We start from the raw sequence: 23,502 nt of genomic DNA, 5'->3' as shown, positions 1-23,502 counted from the left end.
GTTGACAAGTATTACTAATGATGTGTTAGCTTTAGTAATGCTTTACTGTATTTAAGAAATAAACAAGTTGTTATTTAAATAATGATGACACCCTCATTAGAATCCAACCACTGCAATGTCTGACTGCAAAGTCCATTTGATGCACAGTTGGGTATGTTCCCACATAGTCTCACAATCCAGAAAGTTCTGACTGTTGAACTTCAACTGTATATAGGCAGTGATTTATATGCCAATGCTAGGTGCAGCATTTCTACAGCGCGGCAGACCATGTATCTGTTTATTTGTGTATAGGAACTGACAGAAAAAGTAGATGTAACATTTAATGTCCTGCACCTTGACAGTACATCTCCAAAGAGCAGCAGATCAGCAACAGACAGTTCAAGGACTCCAAGATCCAAATCTTACAGTAGAAGGTCTGGCCAGGCAGCAGACCGGGCTGTGTCTGAGACGGTGGTGGTAGACTTGTACAGTGACACGCCAGTCCTACACACAGTGCCAGACTCCAGGGGAAAGTCCGGGAGAAAGCAGAAGGTCCGGTGTGACTCTAGTGTAGCCCATGTTGAGGAGGCCAGTGGCTTGGACAGACCCAAATCCAGGCCAGTGTCAAGGAAATCTCGCCAGTCTGTTAGACCCAAATCTGGCCGACAGTCTCGAGCAAATTCAAGGGCATACAGTAGAGCAGGTTCAACACTTGGGTAGGTTTACCTCAGTTTAATTTTAAGGTTCAAATTTTACAACAATTATCCAGTTTATTGTTTGTTTGTTTGTATATTTGTTGTTTAACGCCGCACTCAGCAATATTCCAGCTCTATGACGGCAGTCTGTAAATAATCTAGTCTCGACCAGACAATCCAGTGATTGACATCATGAGCATCAATCCACGCAATTTGGATTGATGACATGCATTAACCAAGTCAGTGAGCCTGACCACCCGATCCTGTTAGTTGCCTCTTACAACAAGCATAGTCGCATTTTACGGCAAGCATGGGTTGCTGAAGACCTATTCTACCCCGGATCTTCATGGATCCAACAATTATCATCTAGGTATGATACTGTACTCTCTTAAGCCCAATTCTACTTTGGGGGGGGGATTTTTTTAAATTTCCATATTGATCATTGGTTTGAAAAACATTCAAGGATCAAATCATCATGATGTAACACTATAGGAGCATTCTTTCTCCGTAACCGACATGTATCACCATGATAACAATAAACTCAATACCAAAACTATCTTCCTAGACTTTGCAACAAAAATGCATGCATGTGGAAACTCAGTAACAGCCTTGAATTCATCTTGAGTTATATTGATAGACAGACAGACCGACAGATATTTTATTAAAGCCTCATCTCAACTTTTGATACATGAATAACTGGTATACACATACATTCTTTAGAAAAAACAAAAGTTGAGCCATTCCCTGCAGAATTACAAGAGACTTTAATGCATAAAACTAAACAAACTATAAACAAAGAGTTAATAGATAAAACTGTAATTGACATGAAAATAAAATAATGTTGAGAAAAGATTTTATGATGCGTTTTGACTTGTGCAGGGAAGGGATGTTAACAAAGACTCCAAGTTTGGCCCTGCATGACATCGCGTGTCGCCTGAGGGAGACGGACACCCACTTGTTCGCCCCCATGCTGGAGGACTTCTTCATGGTGGGGGTCAAGCCTGCTCCTCAGGAGAGAACACTCACTCCTACAGCAGATAAGGCCAAAAAAAATGTCATGAAAGTTAGCAACAGATGTAAGTATGATATTATTCATTCCTATTTTCATGTTTCATGCTCATGTTTCATTACAAGGAGTAGAATCAGGTCAAAGTATCACCCATCTGACTGCTAATGACGTTTCTTCTATCAGTATGATCATATTTCAAAATGAGTATGCAAACAATGTCAAAATATCAATTGTATAATACTAAATGACATCTAATGACCTTGGGCAAACATTCACGTACCTGCAGTGTACCAGATGGCGCCGAGGTCATGGCGACCAGACAGCAGTCTGGGTGACGTCGTCCCCCTTGACCAAGTTGCAGTTGACGATGAGACTACTATCTCCTACACCTACAGTGCCCAGGCACAAGGCCAGCCAATCACAACCTCCTACAGCAGTATAGCAGGGGAAGATAACCCAAGCAGGTCAGTTGAAACTATGTATAACAAGAGTCACAATGGACCAATTTGTCTTTGGGGCTATTTTTATTCATGACGGGTCCCTCTCTGAGTTTACAGTTTTACTTACCTGTGAGGAGGATCAGACTATTTGAGTATTGTTCAGAATTTGCATCTTATGTCATAATATTTGTCACAATCTTTAGGTACAATAATATATCTTTTACTTATACTGCATTACTCCTTAATGCATGTAACTTGTTTGTTCTTGACAGAGAAAAGAGCTGTGTGAGAGGTCTTTGCTCGAAGAAGTTGTTCCAACTAGCTGAGAGGCAAACCCTATCACGCAGCTCCCACGTGACCAAAGGAAGTGACATCACGCATACTCACATTACTCTTGTCACTTGTTGAGTGAAGACCTGTTTTTGCTGTAGCATAAACTGATTCAAACCCTCACGTGTTTGCGCTTTGAGTTATTGTTTTTTGTCTGTGTTGTGCCTACAGTTTGTATTTTGTACATTCTGTGTTTGATAAACATGTAGCATAACGTTATGAGACAACTTACAGGAGTGTTCTCAAAAGAAAACATAATGCCAGGTGTCTTGTTGTTTCAAGTAGCCATCTTGAATATTTTACGTGGCCAGCAGTTAATGAACTGGCTTGCGTTCTATATTCTTTTGCTTGGTGCACCACTGTTGGCGTATCCTCGCAAGCATCGTTTGTTTTTGTTGTATGTTGTCTTACGTTTGTCGTAATATTTGTTTCATAAACCAACACAGTGGGATAAACAAATTATAGCATACATAATCAGGCAGGGACGTATTGTGATTTTACACTGCTTCGTTGCAGATATCATGTCCTCCTGCTCAAAGTGCCGGCGTAATATGTCGGCGTGGGATCCCCACCCCCTGTGCCTTAATTGTACATCTCAATGCCTCCAGGGTCACCGATGTAAAGACTGTATACTGCTTTCACCAACAGCTTTCAGTCAGTATCTCCTTGTTTCTAAGAAACACAGAACACAGCAGGCCAGGAAACACTGGCGAAGGATGTCAGACCTCTCCGAAAATTCCCCAGCAAGATCGGCCATCTCGGATGACTACACCCCGACCTGAACTACTACCTTGATGTCGGACCCCATGGTCGTAGTCTCCACCCAGAGCACTCTGATGACCACTACTACAGCGTCTTACGGCGGCAGTGGCCACGTTGACGCCCGGCGTGGCGCTCACTTACCAAATGGCGCCTATACTATCCTCTGGACAGACGCTCGGTCTCCAACAGGTGCCCCTGCCTATGGCATAGACGCCTCTCTCCTTCAGTACATTCAGTACTTTCAGGCCAGACAGCCATCGACGCCAGTGCCTTTACAGACAGTTCTACTAGCACCTCCTATAGCGCCTCCGCAGACACCTCTTCAAGCACCCTTTCAGACGACGCCTATATATCCTACAGCGCCTGTACAGACACCCGCGCCTCTGCCTCCGCCTCGGCACTCTCGTCACTCCACGGACTCGGCTTCCCCAAGTATGTCTTCATGTTGGAGTGACAGCAGATCTTATCATCAGGGTCATAGATCTTGGAGCCACTCCCTGGTTCACCCCCATGGATGGCGAGTCCCACCTGGGTTTAGATCAAGTCACAGACTGGCTGGCAGACAGATTGGAGGCAATCGCTCCCTCGCCCGGCATAGAGGTCAATAGCAAGACAGCCATTCGTGCGGAGACCACCTTGATCCCTTCTGACCCACTGATCAGAGACATGATCTCAGCCTTGGACGAGGACTTCAGTAAACTGTCTTGACGCTGTCCTTCAGGCCCCCTCGCTATAGACGAGATGACTTCCCAGTCCACTCTCATACCCTAGATGAGGACATGCACCGAATGACAGGATCGAACCGCTCCACCTCAGTCCGAGTTTCCAACAGCAAACTATGTGGAAACCGAGATTCACCACATGCTCAAACCTCTCTCACTGATGGCGTCTTCCTCCAGAGCTAAGTACTAAAGGACTTATCGGAGGATAACCCTCATAGGATTGACCATCTAACAACGGTTGTTTCCTACCTCCAACAACAAGTGGAACAGATGCGCTCTCATATGCGCGCCCCTCTGATCGAGCTCACTACCACCAGACACCTTGGGTACCTTGCCTTGTCGAACTGGGACCCAGAGTTTAAAAGAGACCTTTTTCGTCAACCTTGGTCCAGCTCTGACCTCTTTAATGGACAGATATCCAAGACACGCTCCCAGGTCTCAGCCTTCGCCTGTGATAAGACGGCTCTCAAGGTCCTGGCCAGCCAGCCTTTGCTAAGGTGTCCCAGTCTGGCTCCTACCAGCCACGACGCAACGCCCTCCAGTCTCGGGGGCGGGGCTCCATCTCAACCTTTCGAGGCAGCGGCCAGGGGAAAGGAAAGTCCTCGGGTGCATACCAGTCCCACTGCAGCCACCCCAAGGGAGATAACACTGACCGCAGGGAACACAAAGGAATCGCCAGACAGGCACGACTGGGACCTCCCACCCCCAGCTGTCCAAGTTGTCGACACCCCAGTAGGCAGAATTGGGAGATCCTGGGGGACCCATATGTCACCAACATTATCCGACACGGGTACAAGCTGACGCTTATAGACGACCCACCACTCACGTCGTCCCCCATAGTGGACACATACCCCCTACTCAACAGCAGCTACTGAGCCGGAACATCGCGGCGCTGCTAGACAAGAAAGCCATAGAGGTTGTACACGCCCCAGCCATAACACAGGGCTTCTATTCACCTGTCTTCCTGGTCCCCAAGAGGAACTCGGACAAACACAGGATGATCCACAACCTCGCCGCTTTTAACAAGTGCTACCTGCTGCGTCTACCTTATTTCAGGATGACCACACACAGGCTACTGCGATCCAGGATCCAGGTGCAGGATGTGCTCATCAGCCTGGATATCTACATGTCCCAATATATCCCGACCACCAGAAATTCCTCCGCTTCATCTTCATGGGAATCCATTATAAATGGGCGGTTCTCGCATTTGGAATTTTTTCGACCCTGTGGATATTTAGTTTGAGGCGTACATAGATGAACCTTTGGGACACGGCCACTCTACTCCGCCACAGGGACTTCACCCTCCGGCTCCTGTACCAGCTGGGGTAGAAGATCAACCACAGGAAGTCAGAGTGGACACCTCCAGTTCATCGGGGGCCTCTTCCAGACGCACCTCAACCTCCTCTGTACCCAGAGACCGGTGGGAGTGCATGCAGGCGCACCTGACTCCGGCGCTCCACCTACCAAGAACTCTGCACCAGTGTCAAGTCTCCTGGGCCTCCTAACCTCAGTACAGGACTTGACCTACAGAGGAAGGCTCCAACTGCGTCCAGTTCAGATGTTCCCTGGCTTGGGCAGTTGACGCTTTCAGCATCCCCTGGGAAGGAGTAAAAGCGTACGCTTTTCCGCCACCTGTACTCCTCCCCAAAGTCGTCCAGAAGATCAGATTGATGCAGAAGCTTGATCTGACTTTGGTTGTACCCTGGTGGCCAGCTAGCGCTTGGTTCGTCGACCTCGGAGAGCTGTCCGACGCCAACCCACTGCCACTACCAGATTGGCCAAATCTGCTGATCCACCCTCACAGCAGGCAGCCACACCCAGGACCAGACAAGCTGTGTCTTCACGTCTGGTCCATTTACAGAAAGCAATGAATGCCAAGGGCCAGAGCGGCTAGGGCCATTACTATGGCACATCGCCCAACCACCAGGAGCCTCTATGATGATAAGTGGCAATCCTTTAAGAGCTTTTGCAGGACAAAGAACAGGACCCCACTTCTGCATCGCCTCAATTCTTGGCCGGGTTCATGCTCCATCTGCACCACAAGCATAAGCTCAAGGGCAGTACCATCATCACCTACCTTGTGGCGCTCAACTCCGTCCTGGCAGTTACGAAGGATCGGCGCATGACGAAAATCCCGGAACTCCAGGCTCTGCTCTGCTCTTTCAGACTGGAAGACCAAAAGGCGAAATTCCGTCCCCAAGCTTGGGACTTGAACGTCATTCTCACGTCACTGAGAGACGCGCCTTTCGAGCCACTTGAAACAGCGTCATTCTATAATCTGACGAAAAAGACGGGTCTTCCAATTGGCGCTCCACAGCAGCCCGTGTCAGTGAGCTTCACTCCTTGAACGTCACACAGGTCTGCTTTGAGCTTGGAGCACAGGGAGCTGTGCATCTAGGCCTGTGCTGGGACTTCATTGCAAAGAATCAGCTCCCAGGACAGCCCAATAGATCGTTCCTCTTCCCCCCATCATTGATTGTGGGCGCGGAAGACGAACAAGAGCTCCGCCTATGTCCGGTTAGAGCGCTCCATTGCTACATCAGACGATCCAAGGAACGCTGTAGACAATGATGATGCCTCTTTGTACCGGTACCTGCAACCTCGCGGCCAGAAGTCAGCCGCAACACGATCGCCCTCTGGCGAGGTCACCACTAAGTCCAGAGCCAGCCTTTCGACCTACCCTGGCATATGCCCTGGACTAGAAGGTTCATGCCCCACTTGCATACAGCTCGGTGCTCCAGTCTCGACCTAACTGAGAGTTACTGTCAGGCTGCGTAGTACCAGGACACAATGCATACCTGCCTCTTCCCTTCCATGTAATGGTCATCCAGGCCGACCATACAGCCGAAGACGGGCTGGGGGAAACGGAGTTTTTACCATACATGGAGTGGTCACCTGACGCCGAACACACAGCCGAGGACGGGCTGAGGGAGTTGGAGGTTTCCCGTACATGGAGTGGTCACCCGATGCCAACCACATAGCCAAAGACTGGCTAGGGAACTGAGTCTGGAAATAAAAGATGAAAGCCCACATCTGAAGGTATGCCCTCCACCGATTCTGTCTGATAAAGATGCATTTAGGAGAAATGCAGGATAAGTAAAAAATCAAGTAAAATCCTAGATATTTTTTATATATGATACTTATCCTGCATTACTGCGTCTAAATGGTACCAACCATCGCAGATCTACCTCCCCACGATGCCTTCCGATGTTTCAGACTTCAGAGTAATGTGAGGATCAGTGACGTCACTTCCTTTGGTCACGTGGGAGCTGCGTGATAGGGTTGTCCTCTCAGTTTGTTGGAACAGCTTCTTCAAGCAAAGACCTCTCACACAGCTCTTTTCTCTGTCAAGAAGCAAGTAATATGCATTAAGGAGTAATGCAGGATAAGTATACAAATATAAAAATATCTAGGATTTTACTAGTTTTCTAAGTAGAACTTATGTATGTCATGTATCTGCAAGACAGGAGCATTTGACCAGAAAGTGCTGAGTAGTGTACAATAACCTTTGGCAACTTCCCAAGGTAATTTAGTTATGACATAAGCATGAAGAAATAAGCTCCTTAGTATTAAGCAGTTGGTAGTGTGTCCATTACTGTATTTACGACTTAGCAGTGGCTTATTGTTAGTGCAGGTGTCACTGAAGGATTATGTGACCATGAAACAAACAGTCACTTTGTCACCACATTTAGGTCCACCACACCTATAAGGAGTGTATCTAGTCCAAGGCGTAGCCAGTCAAGGAAAGCATCTGACCAGTGGTCAAGTCGACCTGCAAAATCCAGATCTGAAAAGCAGGCACAGTCAGAGTTTCAGTCAGAAGGACGGAGTGTGTCTGGAATTGAATCAAGTTTGGAAACAAGGTCAGAAACAAGGTCGGAATCAAGGTCGGAATCAAGGCGTGGAAAGAAGAGTGTTTTGTCCAGCAGGGCCTCCTCCAGCACTATCCAAGCATCAGGTCCCACTCACCACTCACAGCTAGAGGAATCAATTTCCCGTCCGCAGTCACAACTAGAAGAATCAGTTTCCCGTCCGCAGTCACAACTAGAAGAATCAGTTTCCCGTCCGCAGTCACAACTAGAGGAATCTGGTCGGATATCTCAAGCTGTCGGTGAGTGTCACAGCTTATAGGAACCTTGCCAGAACCTAACACTAATTCAGCACTAATCAGATCTGACATATTATGGGCAGACCTATTGCTTTTTGGTGTGTGTTTTTGTTTTATAGATGTACTCATCATCTCATTTCCTTTTTAAAGCGATTTTTTATTTTACTTTCTTAAAATTCAATCATGATATCTTTTGTGTTTTTTTACCCTGAAGTCTAATTATATAACTTAATCTCTCTGATTCCTCATTGTCAGCACATTCTGTTGATACATGCAAGTATTGGCTTTGGGAACATCAGCTAGAATAAGCAGACCTGTCAACCCTCTCGCAATTTGATGAAATCACCCAGTCTCCCATATGATGGACTATTTCTCCCGCAAAACATAATTCTTCATTATTTTAAAAATTCGCCTCCATTATCCTGTGAGTAAAAACAAAGAACAGTTTACAGTTTACGTCCGGATCTGTCTGGTAGGCTCACGGATTAGCGACTGCTATCACGGCCATCCGCAGGGGGACCGAGATGGGCTTTTGTCAGGGAATAAACTGGTAATTGAATTCATATGATGAATGATTTAACAATGTAAATTGTAAAGAAAACTTGGATAGTCCTAACAGGTGCCTGAAGGGTTGAACTTTAAATGAATAATCAGCCAAGTATTCATCACTTACTGAAATGAACTGTTGTCTTCGTGTTCTTAGTGTGTTTATTCCTCCATAATTTATGAACGTAGATACATACAGCCGGTCCAGTTATACATGACTGAATTGGTTATCAAATTTGTAAGAAACTCTGTCAAAACATCAATTTACCTCAAAGTTACATCATTAAACTCTCCTAAATGAAAACAAAATATAACCTGCAAGCGCCGTCTTCAGAAACAACACTATGCATGATTGGTTGATTCAGTAGTAGAAATAAATGTGTTAAACAATCGGGCTTCCACATAGAGTGGGCTTCCACATTAAAGTGAGACTTATAAATTTCCTTTTGACTGACATCGTAACTTCTTTGCACAGAAATATCAACACATAGAACTTTATCAAATTTCACAAGAATGTATCCTGTGATTATTTTACACGATTTGATTGGCTAATAGTTTGCTAGCATCCCAGATCTGCAATCTAATTTGCATACAACAGTACTAGTCAACCAATCAGATTAAGGCATGTCAAGGGCAGAAAGGTCAACAACGACAACGAGACTCATTTTATTCATAAATTGTAGTAAAACGTAATAGTACTTCCAAATATGGCATACATTTCTTGGAATGGAATAACGTGAAGATTTCTAACGAATTAAAGGGGCACTGATCTAAAGCAATTCCCCGGGACTGGTTGTTGCCTTTGTTATTGTTTTTTCCCAGTGAGTACCTGGATGTATAGCAGAAATCTAGACTAGTTCGCAACCTCTTCTGCGCCGTTCGTAAGCGCATTAGTCACTTTTATGGGTAGTAATAAGGGCGTATGGTCACATTGATCAACAAAATGAAATCCAGTTTTCGAGATAATAAGGAAATGTAGGTATCTTTGTGGGTAGCATCGGTAATGGTGACAAAGTTTTGATAAGTCACTTGCTTGGTAATTTTGCGATTTTCGTTTAAACTATTTTGACTTGCAACACAAAGTAAATATTTCACCTGAGCATTGCTTTTTTTATAGTGTGTATATTTTTTTACTGTCAAAATGTGTAACATTTTCAAATTTATTAAACGCCTAAATATTCAGTTATTTTACAAAGTGACTGAAAACCATTTCCATCTGTATTATTATGATAACGAATTCCAAACATTTTGATGTTTAATTTCATCACCAAGGAGTGAAAATGTTACGTTGAAAAGTACATTCTATGTTGTTTGGCTTCTAATCCTACATAATAATCTGTTGTGATGTTTTTAGGCCCTTTTGATCATCTTAATCAATTGTAATCAATCTGGACAGATTTTTCAGTCAAAATGACTGAATTATTTACACATTTTATAAATTGCCTGAGAGAATCACATTTTACAAATTGACGGTAATATATACACGCTTACAAAGGAAAAGACTTGTGAAAACAACGTCTATTGCGCATTGAAGAATTTCCCAACCAAGACATAGAGGAACAAGAACGAATCGGTTCAATGCTTCAGCAAATGAAGGAAAACAAAATGCAAATACCATAATTACAACCTACCAGTTTTATGTGTATAAATTTTAGGCAGCTTCCTTGTTCGAGTAATGTATCTGTGAATATCTACACAAAGGAACAATATCCCACTCGTCTGCAGCTGTACAAAGAAACTTATTCGATGTCATGTGTCTCTGTAATAATCAAATATTTTAAAAGATATATATCGTTTCGGGATATAACCCGTGTTCGTTTCTCAACTGATCACTTAGATTGTTTCAGGTGTTTCACATAGGTGTCAAATCTCAAGGGTCGGTTGAGAAAGCCCACTTGACACCTATTTTCACAACGTCCACGGTTCCTAAAAAATCCATTGAGTGATAGGTAACAATGAGCAGTCAATCAACGTATTATCAGTTAACCCTTTGAACAAAGTATGTTGTTTTTACATCGGCACTTCACGCCATGATATGAGTGTATTCGCTTTGTTTTAGTAAACCTAGACATGTAAACACTCACTTTTGACATATCCACTGTGCAAGATAACAGTGATTAATCAATCAACGTATTTTCTGTTAATCCTTTGATGACTAGGAACGATCCGTTGATTTACAAAAAAAGTAAATCAACTGATCATTCACCTCTTGCTGGGCTGCCACGTGCATATTACATAACACACATTTCACCTCACTTCAAACCTGGATTTAGATTGAATAATTACCCCAGACACCATAAATGCCAAATGGGAACCTTTGTCAGGTAATCTGAGTGGTGCTACAAGTAATTATACCTGTAATAAATTCATTAACTGAGCATCATGTGCATGATGACAAATACACAAGTTTAGGGTGATACCAGAAAACGTGGATGACAACAAGGGAGTAGTAATCATATTATCGACGCAATCCAAAATCCGAAAATGCTTTCACTGCATGGATACTTTTTTTTATGATTAAACTATAACCATCTGGGGTATTTCCAAATGACGACATCCGATAAGCTAAGCCGTTCTTTTTGTCTGTTTGTTTAGGCTGAAGAAATTAATTAACATGCGCCCTTTGTCCAAATCTTTATAGATCACAGTTAACCAATCAGCGTTCAAAAATGCGTAAAACAAATATTGCCTCTAGCCTCCAAGTTTATTTAGCTGTCCTTGCAGACGGTAGCCCAGTCTCTGGTCACGCTCAGTTGCGTTGCGTATCATCCGGGTACTCACGGGGGAAAAAACAATAACAAAGGCAACAACCAGTCCGGGGAATTGTGTTAGATCAGTGCCCCTTAATGGGACTGTCAACAGACTACCGTAGACAGAAATAAACAATATATCTTATTGAAATTAGGGGCGATCACGTTGTGTCAGGATAAATGCACTTGATATTTCTTTGGCATATTTTGTAACAAAATTGGCGCCAAATTCTCAGAAAACCTGCATTATTACGAACCCTGACAACTGGTTGGATTGAACACGATGTCACCTGGTCAAGCTACCGATCGTTAAATTTCAATATCTGTTTACGTTTATCTGAGATGATCTTTGAATTAAAGTGATGTGGGTAGATTGTGCTTGGTTTATTCTTGGAGGATGAAAATGAAATGAAAAACGGAAATTAAGCAAGCTGTACATATAAGAAGTTATACATTATTTATTGTTTTAAAATTTTTGGTTTGTGGAAATTATCTTATCTTCACTATTTTATAAAGCTCTCCTTTTGGGGGCATATCTCCCCCATTTTGAAGCCAAATCTCCAACATTGTCATGATGAGGGGTTGACAGGTCTGGAATAGGTAGTAAAACTGGGCAGAAGCTCCTAGCTTTAGCATAAATAGAAATATAATTACCCACTTAAAGGAATAGGCAGTTATAAAAGGTACACAGTAAGTAATCATACCTTCCTGTGTTAAAAAGTGATCTTAATGAAAACACTCAAAGCAGATTTGGAACAATGTATTAATTGATGAAATACGTTGATACAGACAATCATACTTGATGCCTGGATAAAACATAAACTATTTACCACTTGTTAGCTGGAATATAGGTATTGCTATAAGGTCAAACTCTGCATAGTCCATGAGGCACAATGTCACAGACAAACCAGGGCTTGACCGCAGTGGTCCATGAGGCACAATGTCACAGACAAACCAGGGCTTGATTGCAGTGGTCCATGAGGCACAATGTCACAGACAAACCAGAGCTTGAAAGCAGTGGTCCATGAGGTACAATGTCACAGACAAACCAGTGCTTAAAAGCAACGGTCCATGAGGTACAATGTCACAGACAAACCAGAGCTTGACAGCAGTGGTCCATGGGGCACGAAGCAGACAAACCAGAGCTTGACAGCAGTGTCCCATGAGGCACAATGTCACAGACAAACCAGAGCTTGACAGCAGTGGTCCATGGGGCACGAAGCAGACAAACCAGAGCTTGACAGCAGTGTCCCATGAGGCACAATGTCACAGACAAACCAGTGCTTGAAAGCAGTGTTCAATGAGGCACAGTGTCACAGACAAGCCAGAGCTTGACAGCAGTGATCCATGAGGCACAATGTCACAGACAAAGCAGAGCTTGACAGCAGTGATCCATGAGGTACAATGTCACAGACAAACCAGGGCTTGAAAGCAATGGTCCATGAGGTACAATGTCACAGACAAACCACAGCTTGGCAGCAGTGGTCCATGGGGCAGGATGTCACAGACAAACCAGAGCTTGACAGCAGTGTCCCATGAGGCACAATGTCACAGACAAACCAGGGCTTGAAAGCAGTGGTCCATGGGGCACGAAGCAGACAAACCAGAGCTTGACAGCAGTGTCCCATGAGGCACAATGTCACAGACAAACCAGTGCTTGAAAGCAGTGTTCAATGAGGCACAATGTCACAGACAAACCAGAGCTTGACAGCAGTGATCCATGAGGTACAATGTCACAGACAAACCATGGCTTGAAAGCAATGGTCCATGAGGTACAATGTCACAGACAAACCACAGCTTGGCAGCAGTGATCCATGGGGCACAATGTCACAGACAAACCAGAGCTTGAAAGCAGTGTCCCATGAGGCACAATGTCACAGACAAACCAGGGCTTGAAAGCAGTGGTCCATGAGGCACAATGTCACAGACAAACCAGGGCTTGAAAGCAGTGTTCCATGAGGCACAGTGTCACAGACAAGCCAGAGCTTCACAGAAGTGGTCCATGAGGCACAATGTCACAGACAAACCAGAGCTTAAAAGCAGTGGTCCATGAGGCACAATGTCACAGACAAACCAGAGCTTGAAAGCAGTGGTCCATGAGGCACAATGTCACAGACAAACCAGAGCTTGACAGCAGTGTCCCATGAGGCACAATGTCACAGACAAACCAGGGCTTGAAAGCAGTGGTCCATGAGGCACAATGTCACAGACAAACCAGAGCTTGACAGCAGTGTCCCATGAGGCACAATGTCACAGACAACCCAGTGTTTGAAAGCAGTGGTCCATGAGGCACAATGTCACACTCTGACAGCCTCAGATTGGTTGTCTCTCATGACAAGTGTGGGGCCCTGGAGATGTGTTCTACGACAGCATGCCCACGGGAAGCCAGTTACAAACAAGCATGAACATTCAGTTAGTTTTAGATGGTATATATGTAAGCATAATTTAAATGTCAGGTAATGACGTCCCAGCTATGGAGTACCCATGTTGAGTATACTTGTTTAGTACACCTGTTGTCTTGTATGCTTGTAGTAATGGATGGGGAGGATCTGACACAGTATGATGATGTAAATGTTACCCGCTACCATGATGAAGATGATGAGGAAACACTCAACCAGTTAGAGTGGGAGTTAGCGTCCGAGTCGGGCAGAATCACAGGTACTGACCAACACTTCAACACAAGCGTATGAAGGCAGATATTAATATCCAGATCATCCTATGTTGTTCAGAATGTATTAAAATTGAGTAGTATTTTTTGTATAGGCTGCACAACTTCTTAACAAGCTCTCACATGTTTACTACATATGTTTGTTGACACCATCTCCTCTTAAAATACCAGTCTTCTGTTTAAGTTTATTTTTCTTTGATATATCAGAATGATTTCATGACTAATTAATCTAATCTGTTTGTTCATGATACAGATTTTACTGTCAAATATTTTAAATTGAGATCATTCCAGAGACCAAGTCTATGTTATGTGTGCCACTGTCCACCTGTGAGATGTCTTCATCTGTTGAGTGTGTGTGTGTGGTGTGCCACTGTCCACCTGTGAGATGTCTTCATCTGTTGAGTGTGTGTGTTGTGTGCCACTGTCCACCTGTGAGATGTCTTCATCTGTTGAGTGTGTGTGTTGTGTGCCACTGTCCACCTGTGAGATGTCTTCATCTGTTGAGTGTGTGTGGTGTGCCACTGTCCACCTGTGAGATGTCTTCATCTGTTGAGTGTGTGTGTTGTGTGCCACTGTCCACCTGTGAGATGTCTTCATCTGTTGAGAGTTTGTGTGGTGTGCCACTGTCCACCTGTGAGATGTCTGTTTATCTGTCGTGTGTGGGGGGTGCCACTGTCTATGTGTGAGTTGTGTGTTCATCTAATGAGTCTGTTTGTGGTGTGCCACTGTCCACCTGTGAGATGTGTGTTCATCTGTTGAGTCTGTTTGTGGTGTGCCACTGTCCACCTGTGAGATGTGTGTTCATCTGTTGAGTCTGTTTGTGGTGTGCCACTGTCCACGTGTGAGATGTCTGTATATCTGTTGAGTGTGTGTGGTGTGCCACTGTCCACGTGTGAGATGTCTGTATATCTGTTGAGTTTGTGTGTGGTGTGCCACTGTCCACGTGTGAGATGTCTGTATATCTGTTGAGTGTGTGTGGTGTGCCACTGTCCAAATGTGAGATTCTGTTTAACCGTTGAATGTATGTGTTATGTGTCACTGTCCACATCAGAGATGCCTGTTCAACTATTGAATGTATGTGTTTCAGCCGACGGCCAGCTGTCCCGGCTCAGCATGATAGAAAGACAGTCAGACAGCAGTGGTTCACGTAGTTCCACACCTGTCATCAAACTCAGCATGGATAAGGGCTTTGACATCAACGTCAAACTCAGGTAGTGTACACTTTACAAGATGTTAGTGTATAGAAAACTGGCATCAGTTAGACTTGTCTGCAGTTTGTGGCTTGGCATCATTTTAATACCTCAAGAGACAACACATATGTTGAAAGCATATTGACATGTCAGCAGACTAGTGGCTATATGTTGAAGGCATGTGATCCACATGATGTTCACCAGTTAGCCATCATGTTACTTTTACAGTACTGCATATTACATAGAAACAGGTTTCTTGTTACAGTAAGCAGTGTATATCATCTAATTACCATAGGTCCCCAACAGCATTGTGGTAAGAGGCGACTCAATGGATCGGGTGGCCATTCTCTGTGACTTTATGCCCCTCCATCATGGGACCTTCATGATATTGTAATGGAACAACCAAAGATAACTTAACAATAACTTGATAACAATTTACGCAAAATAGGCTGCCACCATTGACAAAACAAATACCAGAGCTTGGAGACAAGGTTTAGTGAAAATATTTCGCAGATCTACTAAATTACAAATGTTGAAACTAGCAAAATGCAGATTGATCAGACACAACCAGATAAAGTTCACTAACAGCTCCCCTGTGGGGCTTCTGGGTTAGAATTGGTCCCAAGCAACCTTTGCTGCTCATAAGAGTGGACAAAATGGATCGGGTGGTCAGACTCACTGATCTAGTATCCCAATTGCGTAGATCGATGCTCGTGATTGCTGGATTGTCTGGTCCAGACTTGATTATTTACAGGCTGCCATCATATAGCTGGAATATTCTTGACTAGTGTAAGTCTTCCATGTATATGGTTGCAGGGATGAGGAGCTCTGTGAGGAGATGGATGAGAATGCCAACCAGATGAAGGATGAGCGGGATGTCCAGGCTCTTCACTAGCACCGGCCACACTGACAACTGTCAGCCCTTCAGGTGCTCAACCTGCACACAGCACCAAGAGGCACACGTTCCCACAGATGAACGCACATTGCACTACTCAAAACATCTGCTCAAAGCTTGAAATCCAAATGACCCATACCATTTGCACTCAGGTTTATGTGTCGTTTGGAATTATGTACCTGAAGTTCAACGAGACAGGAGCTGAAGCTGGTGAAGAACGAGAATTGAGGACCAAATATGCTAGTAAATGTTTCTGTATATTACTATGTTCAGGCAAGTGATATATATAGTGGACAATTAACCTGAAATGACTAAATCCCATTCCCAGTGTATGTCCTATAGCCCTTTTCAAACTGCCCAATAGTGAAGGTATCATGAGGATGAGTAGAAATTTGTAAAGGTTTTGCTATACATTATCATTATAAGGACTAGTGGACTCAATATTAGTTTCTATCAGTGCTGTTGGATGCTCAGGAGCAACTGAGTGATCTCCGTGTCAGTCGACATGAGATGTTCTACAGCCCTGTGTTACTGGTGTATGGGAATCTGGCAGCACGTGTAGCAAGTGGGACATAACTACATTGTACTCGGTGGATAGCTGAACAAGCTGATGCTTTCCAACTCCACAAAGACCATGCATTTCAACATCATCATAATCTACTTTCCTAAGCAGTCATTACATTTGTGTGACATTCAGCACTTCTTGTCAGGACATCTTCTTGTTTCATTCCATGGTAACTATTTCCACGTATAGGACGTTTTCCAAAACTGATATTTGTCATTTTCTTTTCTTTTTGTACAAATAGTAATGTATTATGTGAAAAAGTTATGCAGAAATCTGTTCACGTTTCCTGTCCATGAAGCCACTCTGTTAGTTTTTCAAGATAAGAGGTGAGCTGGTGAGGTGAAATGGGTTTTAACGTCACGTCCAAGATTATTGCACTTATATAGCTACGTGCATGCATGTGTGTGTGTGTGTGGCTGCTTGCGCTAGTCCAGACTGATGCTGATTTATAGTGCTAGCCCACATAGATACCATGTTGCAGTTTAACATGAATACCCCACTCAGACTTAGTATACTGACTCCAAGCCGACCAGTCCTTGTTTTAGCCCCTTAATGCCGAGCGCTAGAGTAACAACAAGTACCCTCTTTTGGTATGACAGGGCCAGGGATCGAACCCCGGATCTTCAGCTCTCCGGGCGGATGCTCTACCACTAGATCACGGAGGCGGTCTTCAAGACAAGATATGATTCAGAAAGAAATCGGATAATTATACTCTCTAATACTAATCATTTCTTACATGTCTTGTGTACCCAGTGATGACATTGCTTTCACAATTGCTAAAGGTGGGGGGTAAAGCCCTGCTCACACACTTCATCAATTCTCTGATAAGTGGACATCCTTTGGAGTTATGAATTTGATGAAGATATTTCATTAATTGTTCCTATTTAGTTAAAGAACAGGATGGTGTTATTATGGAGTCCATATTATTATTATACAAGAAAACATGCAGACAATGATGTCTGATTATCTGTTTGTGTGGTGATCTTCATTATGTATGAGCAGGCTACATTGGTAGCAGATGTAGGAGCAAGATTGAAGTGAATACCTTTGTGTCTTATAATTGTACTTAGTTAAAGAGACTGTGATATTGCTGCCACGAAGTGAGCTTAGCTAGCGCCAATCACATTTGTGATATAATGCCTGAAGTTGATCATGTTCAGTTATGTCATGTTTTTACTGTTGTTATTGTTTTATTTCAACATTCTCTAGTCTGCATATATCTCCATACATGGGACTGTTCCACATATAATGTATGTCTGTGAGGGTCATAAGTCATGTGTGTGCCTACCTTCATGAGTTCACAAACAAGGGCCTGACAGCAGCCATTCATGAACAAAGTAGGAAGAAGCTGTCCTCCAAGCTTACCTCAGTGACTGTACATTAGGGCTGTGTCGAGTCCAAATTTACTACCCAGGTACTCCACCCCCTATTACCCGTCCCTGCCCGTGTACCTGCTGTAGGTCTCAAGAGATGGGTACAAAATGTCTGGTTGGGAATTGTTTGACCGGAGACCTGGCAAAAAGTATTTACATTCAGGTATAAAACGATCTGATCATGTGTACACTGAAGTTGATTGAAGCTTTATCTTTACTCAAGCATATCAAAGTCAGAAGAAATGCGCATAGTCAGAAAGAAATGTGAAAGTTAGGGACTTGTTGTGTAACCATGGTCTTGGAGTTCCAGATATTTTTTGTCATTACACAATATATCATGTGACTAACCATGGGCCTGGGTAGTCCTGTGGGTACCCACCCGACCCAAGTACCTGAGTTAACCATCCAAGCCCTACTTCACATTGTTCACAGAAGGTTTTATTCTAACACAATACACAAGCATGAGATAACTATGCAATAGGAAGCCATGCATTACTTTTATTATCAAGATTTCCCAAATTTTAATGAAATGACCTATTCCCTGTGTTATGCTTACAAACAGTATACTATAACTAAGGCCAACTTTCTTTTGTTCATTTAGTATTATTGCTACTCTGGTATGTAAATGTTAGTGCATAATAAATAGATTGTAACCCACCCAGCATAATCATTGAAATGTTCAGGTTCATATTTCACCAGTACTGAAGACCAGCATTTGGTGTTTGTTGTACGAAGTACAGTCTTGAAGTTTCACAAATTAATTACAATATTTTTTCTTGTTTCAATATAATTCACACAGGCTGCTTATGATATGCTTTGTAACTAGTTTTTATTTGTGTAGATTGTTTACTGTTAATATTTATTTATATAGTATATAGTTATACCAAGGCTCCGTCCGTCCGTCCGAAAACTTTGTCTGCACGATTTCTCTTAAACTATTCAGTGGATTCATCTCAAACTTAGTACATATAATCTGTGTCACATGAAGGGGTGCAGTCCATTTTTTTCTGAATTTTTCAAACCCTTACCCTATCCTAGCTATTTAATTTGAAACTACTGACACACTAGGCAGGTCGGGGGTATTAGTGAGCCACGCTCACTTTTGCCCTTGTTTATGTCTATTTCAAAATACAAAGTTTTAGTTTGCTGTAGAATGGTAAAAAGACTACACAGAAAGTGAAGCTATGCATTTGCTTTGCATGTAGAGGGCTATCGCACCATTACCATGGCACATGTATCTTATGGAAAGAAGTCTGCATCCACAAACCACCTGAACATGAGCTGATTGTTAACAGTCCTTGTCTCTGAATCTTCTAGCTCATGGTTATCATCCCTTCATTTCTTGCCTTGATGTTGCCGTGGCAACTCACTGAACAAAATGTTTCATCCAACATTTTCATATCACAATCTCATTAAAGTCCGATATTTTAACCTCTCTGCACGAAGATCTGAGGACACCTCCATAGCAGATCACGTCAGGTGAACTTTCTCATCAGTCAATTCAAGTAGAGGCGTGTAAATCTTTGGTACAAGTGAACGAAACATTCAGACAAGCATGCAAATTGATAAAGCTTCACCAATATAGTGTTGTTGGTGTTTAAGGGGCGGTGCAGTAGCCTAGTTGTTCAAGTATTTGCTCGTCACACAGAAGACCTGGCTTTGATTCTCCACATGGGTACAATGTGTGAAGGCCAAACCCCTTAGGGTTTACTTAATGGCACCTTCTATTGCTTACTGGAGGTGTCCACAGATCTTGACAGAGGTGATATCAGAGTCAAAGATCTCATTTTACTGAGATTGTTCATATAACTACCAAATTTCATGTTGTAATTTGTTGTATCAGCAAGTGTTTGTGTGTTTGGCTATCGTAGCTATTTAATAAAATGTCAATACTGAGGAGTTGCGTTCCAGTATATTCGAATTATTGCCTCACAAGTGTCAAACATTTACATTATTGTAGAGCATTACACAGCAGGACTGGCATCAGATTATGTTCTCTTTGTATATGTGTCTTGGTGGGCCTACTCCTATGACTATCCAACCTATTCTAATAGACTTTACAAAAAACAGAAACATGTTATGTGAGTTTGGCAACACCTATTTACTACATATCTGAAGCTGGATGAGTGATGACATTTTGAACACAGATGAACAGAGGGCACGTGGCCAGGTTCAGGAGAACTCTATTACCTGTGTCCCCCATTAGCTTCAAGTACTGCCTGGCATGTCCTGAGAGAAGGAACATGCCTTGTGAATGTTAGCCAATTTGACCTGAAGTGCATGTGCAGGGTCTGTGGTTCATGATGAGTTCAAACCTGGTGATAAAAGGGTCACCTGTACATCATGGTTCTGTAGGAATGTCGCTGTTACACTTGCAGTATGTGGTCTGCAATTGAAAGATGATGTTAGTATGGTTGATCATGTGAACAATGTGCGGCTGTGGGATTACATCACAATAGCTTGGGGACGTTAAGTACCAAGCTTGTTTTTCGACATCATTACACCACCGCCAACTCTGTCAACCCCTGTATGCAGTTGGTGGTAAAATGTTCATGGCAAGGTCGGTACACCTGGCTCTTGATTCTGGACTTGTCTGAACCAAACTGTTCTCCACCCCTGGTTAGACCACACTCTGTGTGTTTGACACAACTCATGTTGCAGACGTTGCACCCGCACACGCCACATTTGGGGCTATTTCGTATGTTTCACGTACAGAACATGCTTCCCAAAATAACGTAAAATCATTGCAGTCGTTCGGCAAGAACAGTTTACAACTAATGGCTTTACAGTTTTAAGAGGCATGGTAGCGTTCCTTCTTCAATCAAAGGCAATCACAAGACATGATTTAACACATATTCAAAGACTAACCAAATATTGCAAACAGTCAGATCCCTACTAGAAATCTTGCAATAAGGAGGCAAATGTAAAACGTTATAGAGAAAGATTGCACGACAGCAACACAGGAACTCGATATTGCTCTTTGTAAAAATAAAAGACAAGGTCTTTTATGTAGTATAGGGGGCGTATATTTTTACAAAGAGCAATAACGAAGCAATATCGAGTTCCTGTGGACAGCAACTACGCAAGAGTGAATATGCGCAACAAAAATGAACGAATAAGTGCAATTCATACAACGGCCCCTTCCAACCATCATCGCGAATCCTACAGTATGTCATCCATGCATTGTTGTCTTCTCAGTCGCGATTTTTGCAAAGACATAATTTAGAGTAATTGTGCATAGCGTTGTGTTTTGAACAGCGCGGCACCGAACAAAGTTGCGCATCTGAGAAGATAGAACCACACACCTGTACCTACACCACGTGAATCGAGTCTAATAAAGTCTTATGGCGTCATTCCTTTATCAATTGGCACCAATGACGTCATATTGCAAGGGGCAGAAGCCATGGTGTGTTTATTATGGAAATAGAACTCTCGGTAAATGTGAAAAATATGAACCGATATAATGAATAAAATAAATTAGATACTTGTGATATTTGTATTGTTTTGCCTCTGAAACTACTAGGTAAATACTTTTCATGATGAAAGAGTACAAGAAAATACAACAAATGTTATATTTGGGATAACACTTTCTTAGTTAAGTACAGATTCTCATTCTTTTTGGGGTTGAGTCCCGTCCGGGACAACTGGTAAGTCTAGATCGGGTACTTTGTGAAACCCCTCTGACAAGTGTGAAGTGGCACATGGCCGAAAGCTACGAATTCACAATGCCGTTTAGAAAGTGGTCAAATGTAACAAATGTTAAAACATGGGGTAACACTTTCTTAGTGAAAACAAGCGTATAGTTGACAAAGTCATCTATATCCCGCCCATTTTAACACGTTATGGCCCCAAACCAGGTAACTGACCCAACATTTCTCTTAGCCCATGTCAAAATAGCTGCAATGGAAATTCTAAAATAAACATTTCTAAAACTCCTTAATATCAAATGGCACTAGTTCAGTATGCGCTTTATATATAGACATGCAATGTTTGGCAAGGAAATATTTAACAGTTTATTTGTTATACTACTTAAGTAAACCAATCCTATATTAAAACTTAAATCCAACTTGTTGTCATGGAAACATGAACAATAAACATTTCTAAAAGTGCTATATATCAAAAGGCACCAGTTCAGTATGTGCCTGGTAGACATGCAAAGTTTTGTAAGAAAGTATTTAACGGTTTTTGAGTTACACTCTGGAAACGAACACCACCCCTGTAGAACCTAAGTCCAACTTATTGCCATGGAAACGTGAAAAATAAAAATTCCTAAAATTCCTAAATAGCAAGAGGCACCAGTCCAGTATGTGTCTGGTAAACTTGCACAGTTTTTGTTGGAAAGTATTGAATGGGTTTTGAGTTATGCTCCGGAAACAAACTCTACCCTATAGAACCTAAGTCCAACTTGTTGCAATGGAAACGTAAAAAATATAAATTTATAAAATTCCTAAATAGCAAAAGGCACCAGTTCAGTATGTGCCTAGTAGACATGCAAAGTTTTGTAAGAAAGGATTTAACAGTTTTTGAGTTATGCTCCGGAAACGAACACCACCCTTATAGAACCTAAGTCCAACTTGTTGCAATGGAAACGTAAAACATAAAAATTTATAAAACTCCTAAATAGCAAAAGGCACCAGTTCAGTATGTGTCTGGTAAACATGCAAAGTTTTGTAAGAAATTATTTAACGGTTTTGGAGTTACGCTCCGGAAACAAACAGCACCCTTATAGAACCTAAGTCCAACTTGTTGCCATGGAAACGTAAAAAATAAAAATTTACAAAATTCCTAAACAGCAAAAGGCACCAGTTCAGCATGAGTCTGATAGACGTGCAAAGTTTCGTAGAGAAATATTTAACGGTTTCTGAGTTATGCTCCGGAAACGACTTCGGGACGCACACATACACGCACGCACACACACGCACACACGCCCACACTGGAATGTACCAAGCTATTTGGTCTCTTTAAAACTGGCTCACAATATATACTTTCTAAGGGACCGACTATATATGAATTTCGTTGTTGGGTATCTTTGATATCTTTTCTTGAAAAACAATAAATTTGCTCTTTTCGGCATGAATTAACAACACTTCAAACATGTTAGGGGTCATGTGGTTGCAAGTTCATTTCCTACCCTAGTCTTCATCGAACCAATATATTTTTACACAAAATTATTCAGCCACAGATTACTTTTCCCAAACTGTTGCAGGAATGAGTGATGGTTAAATAGACGTTATCAAATTTAACAACAGTTCTTTCAATAATTTTCCATTACATAAAAAACAAACTCGGTATACTCAGTCTCCTTTGACCCTCAGTTAATGTTTTTGCTCGTGTGATACTTTATGCATATTGTTCATAATTCTGTGATATTTCTTTTTCATAATCATCATTATGCTTAAATGCAGGAAAATGTTAAGGCGCTTGGCAACTCATGGTCGAGCATCCACTGTATTACATCTCCATTCTATTA

General features: G+C 42.5%; 1 protein-coding gene across 2 annotated transcripts in view; it reads left to right on the top strand.

Moving 5' to 3' along the window:
• The window catches only part of LOC124124056 (zinc finger B-box domain-containing protein 1-like), a 64,627-nt gene extending 44,699 nt beyond the window's left edge, over positions 1-19,928 (top strand). For both annotated transcript variants that reach the window (XM_048390720.1, XM_046487173.2), the window contains 8 exons: positions 342-695; positions 1,554-1,750; positions 1,970-2,147; positions 7,630-8,048; positions 13,874-13,999; positions 15,097-15,220; positions 16,016-16,127; positions 17,259-19,928. In XM_048390720.1, the coding sequence (XP_048246677.1) occupies positions 342-695; positions 1,554-1,750; positions 1,970-2,147; positions 7,630-8,048; positions 13,874-13,999; positions 15,097-15,220; positions 16,016-16,094 (1,477 nt within the window). In that variant the 3' untranslated portion in view covers positions 16,095-16,127; positions 17,259-19,928. The remainder of the gene's footprint in view (positions 1-341; positions 696-1,553; positions 1,751-1,969; positions 2,148-7,629; positions 8,049-13,873; positions 14,000-15,096; positions 15,221-16,015; positions 16,128-17,258) is intronic.
• The last annotated feature ends 3,574 nt before the right edge of the window (positions 19,929-23,502 follow it).

This window comes from Haliotis rufescens, unplaced genomic scaffold (assembly GCF_023055435.1).
Source record: "Haliotis rufescens isolate VD_foot unplaced genomic scaffold, xgHalRufe1.0.p SCAF_9, whole genome shotgun sequence".
Taxonomy (NCBI): Eukaryota; Metazoa; Mollusca; class Gastropoda; order Lepetellida; family Haliotidae; genus Haliotis; species Haliotis rufescens.
This window is presented reverse-complemented; position numbering and strand designations above follow the sequence as displayed.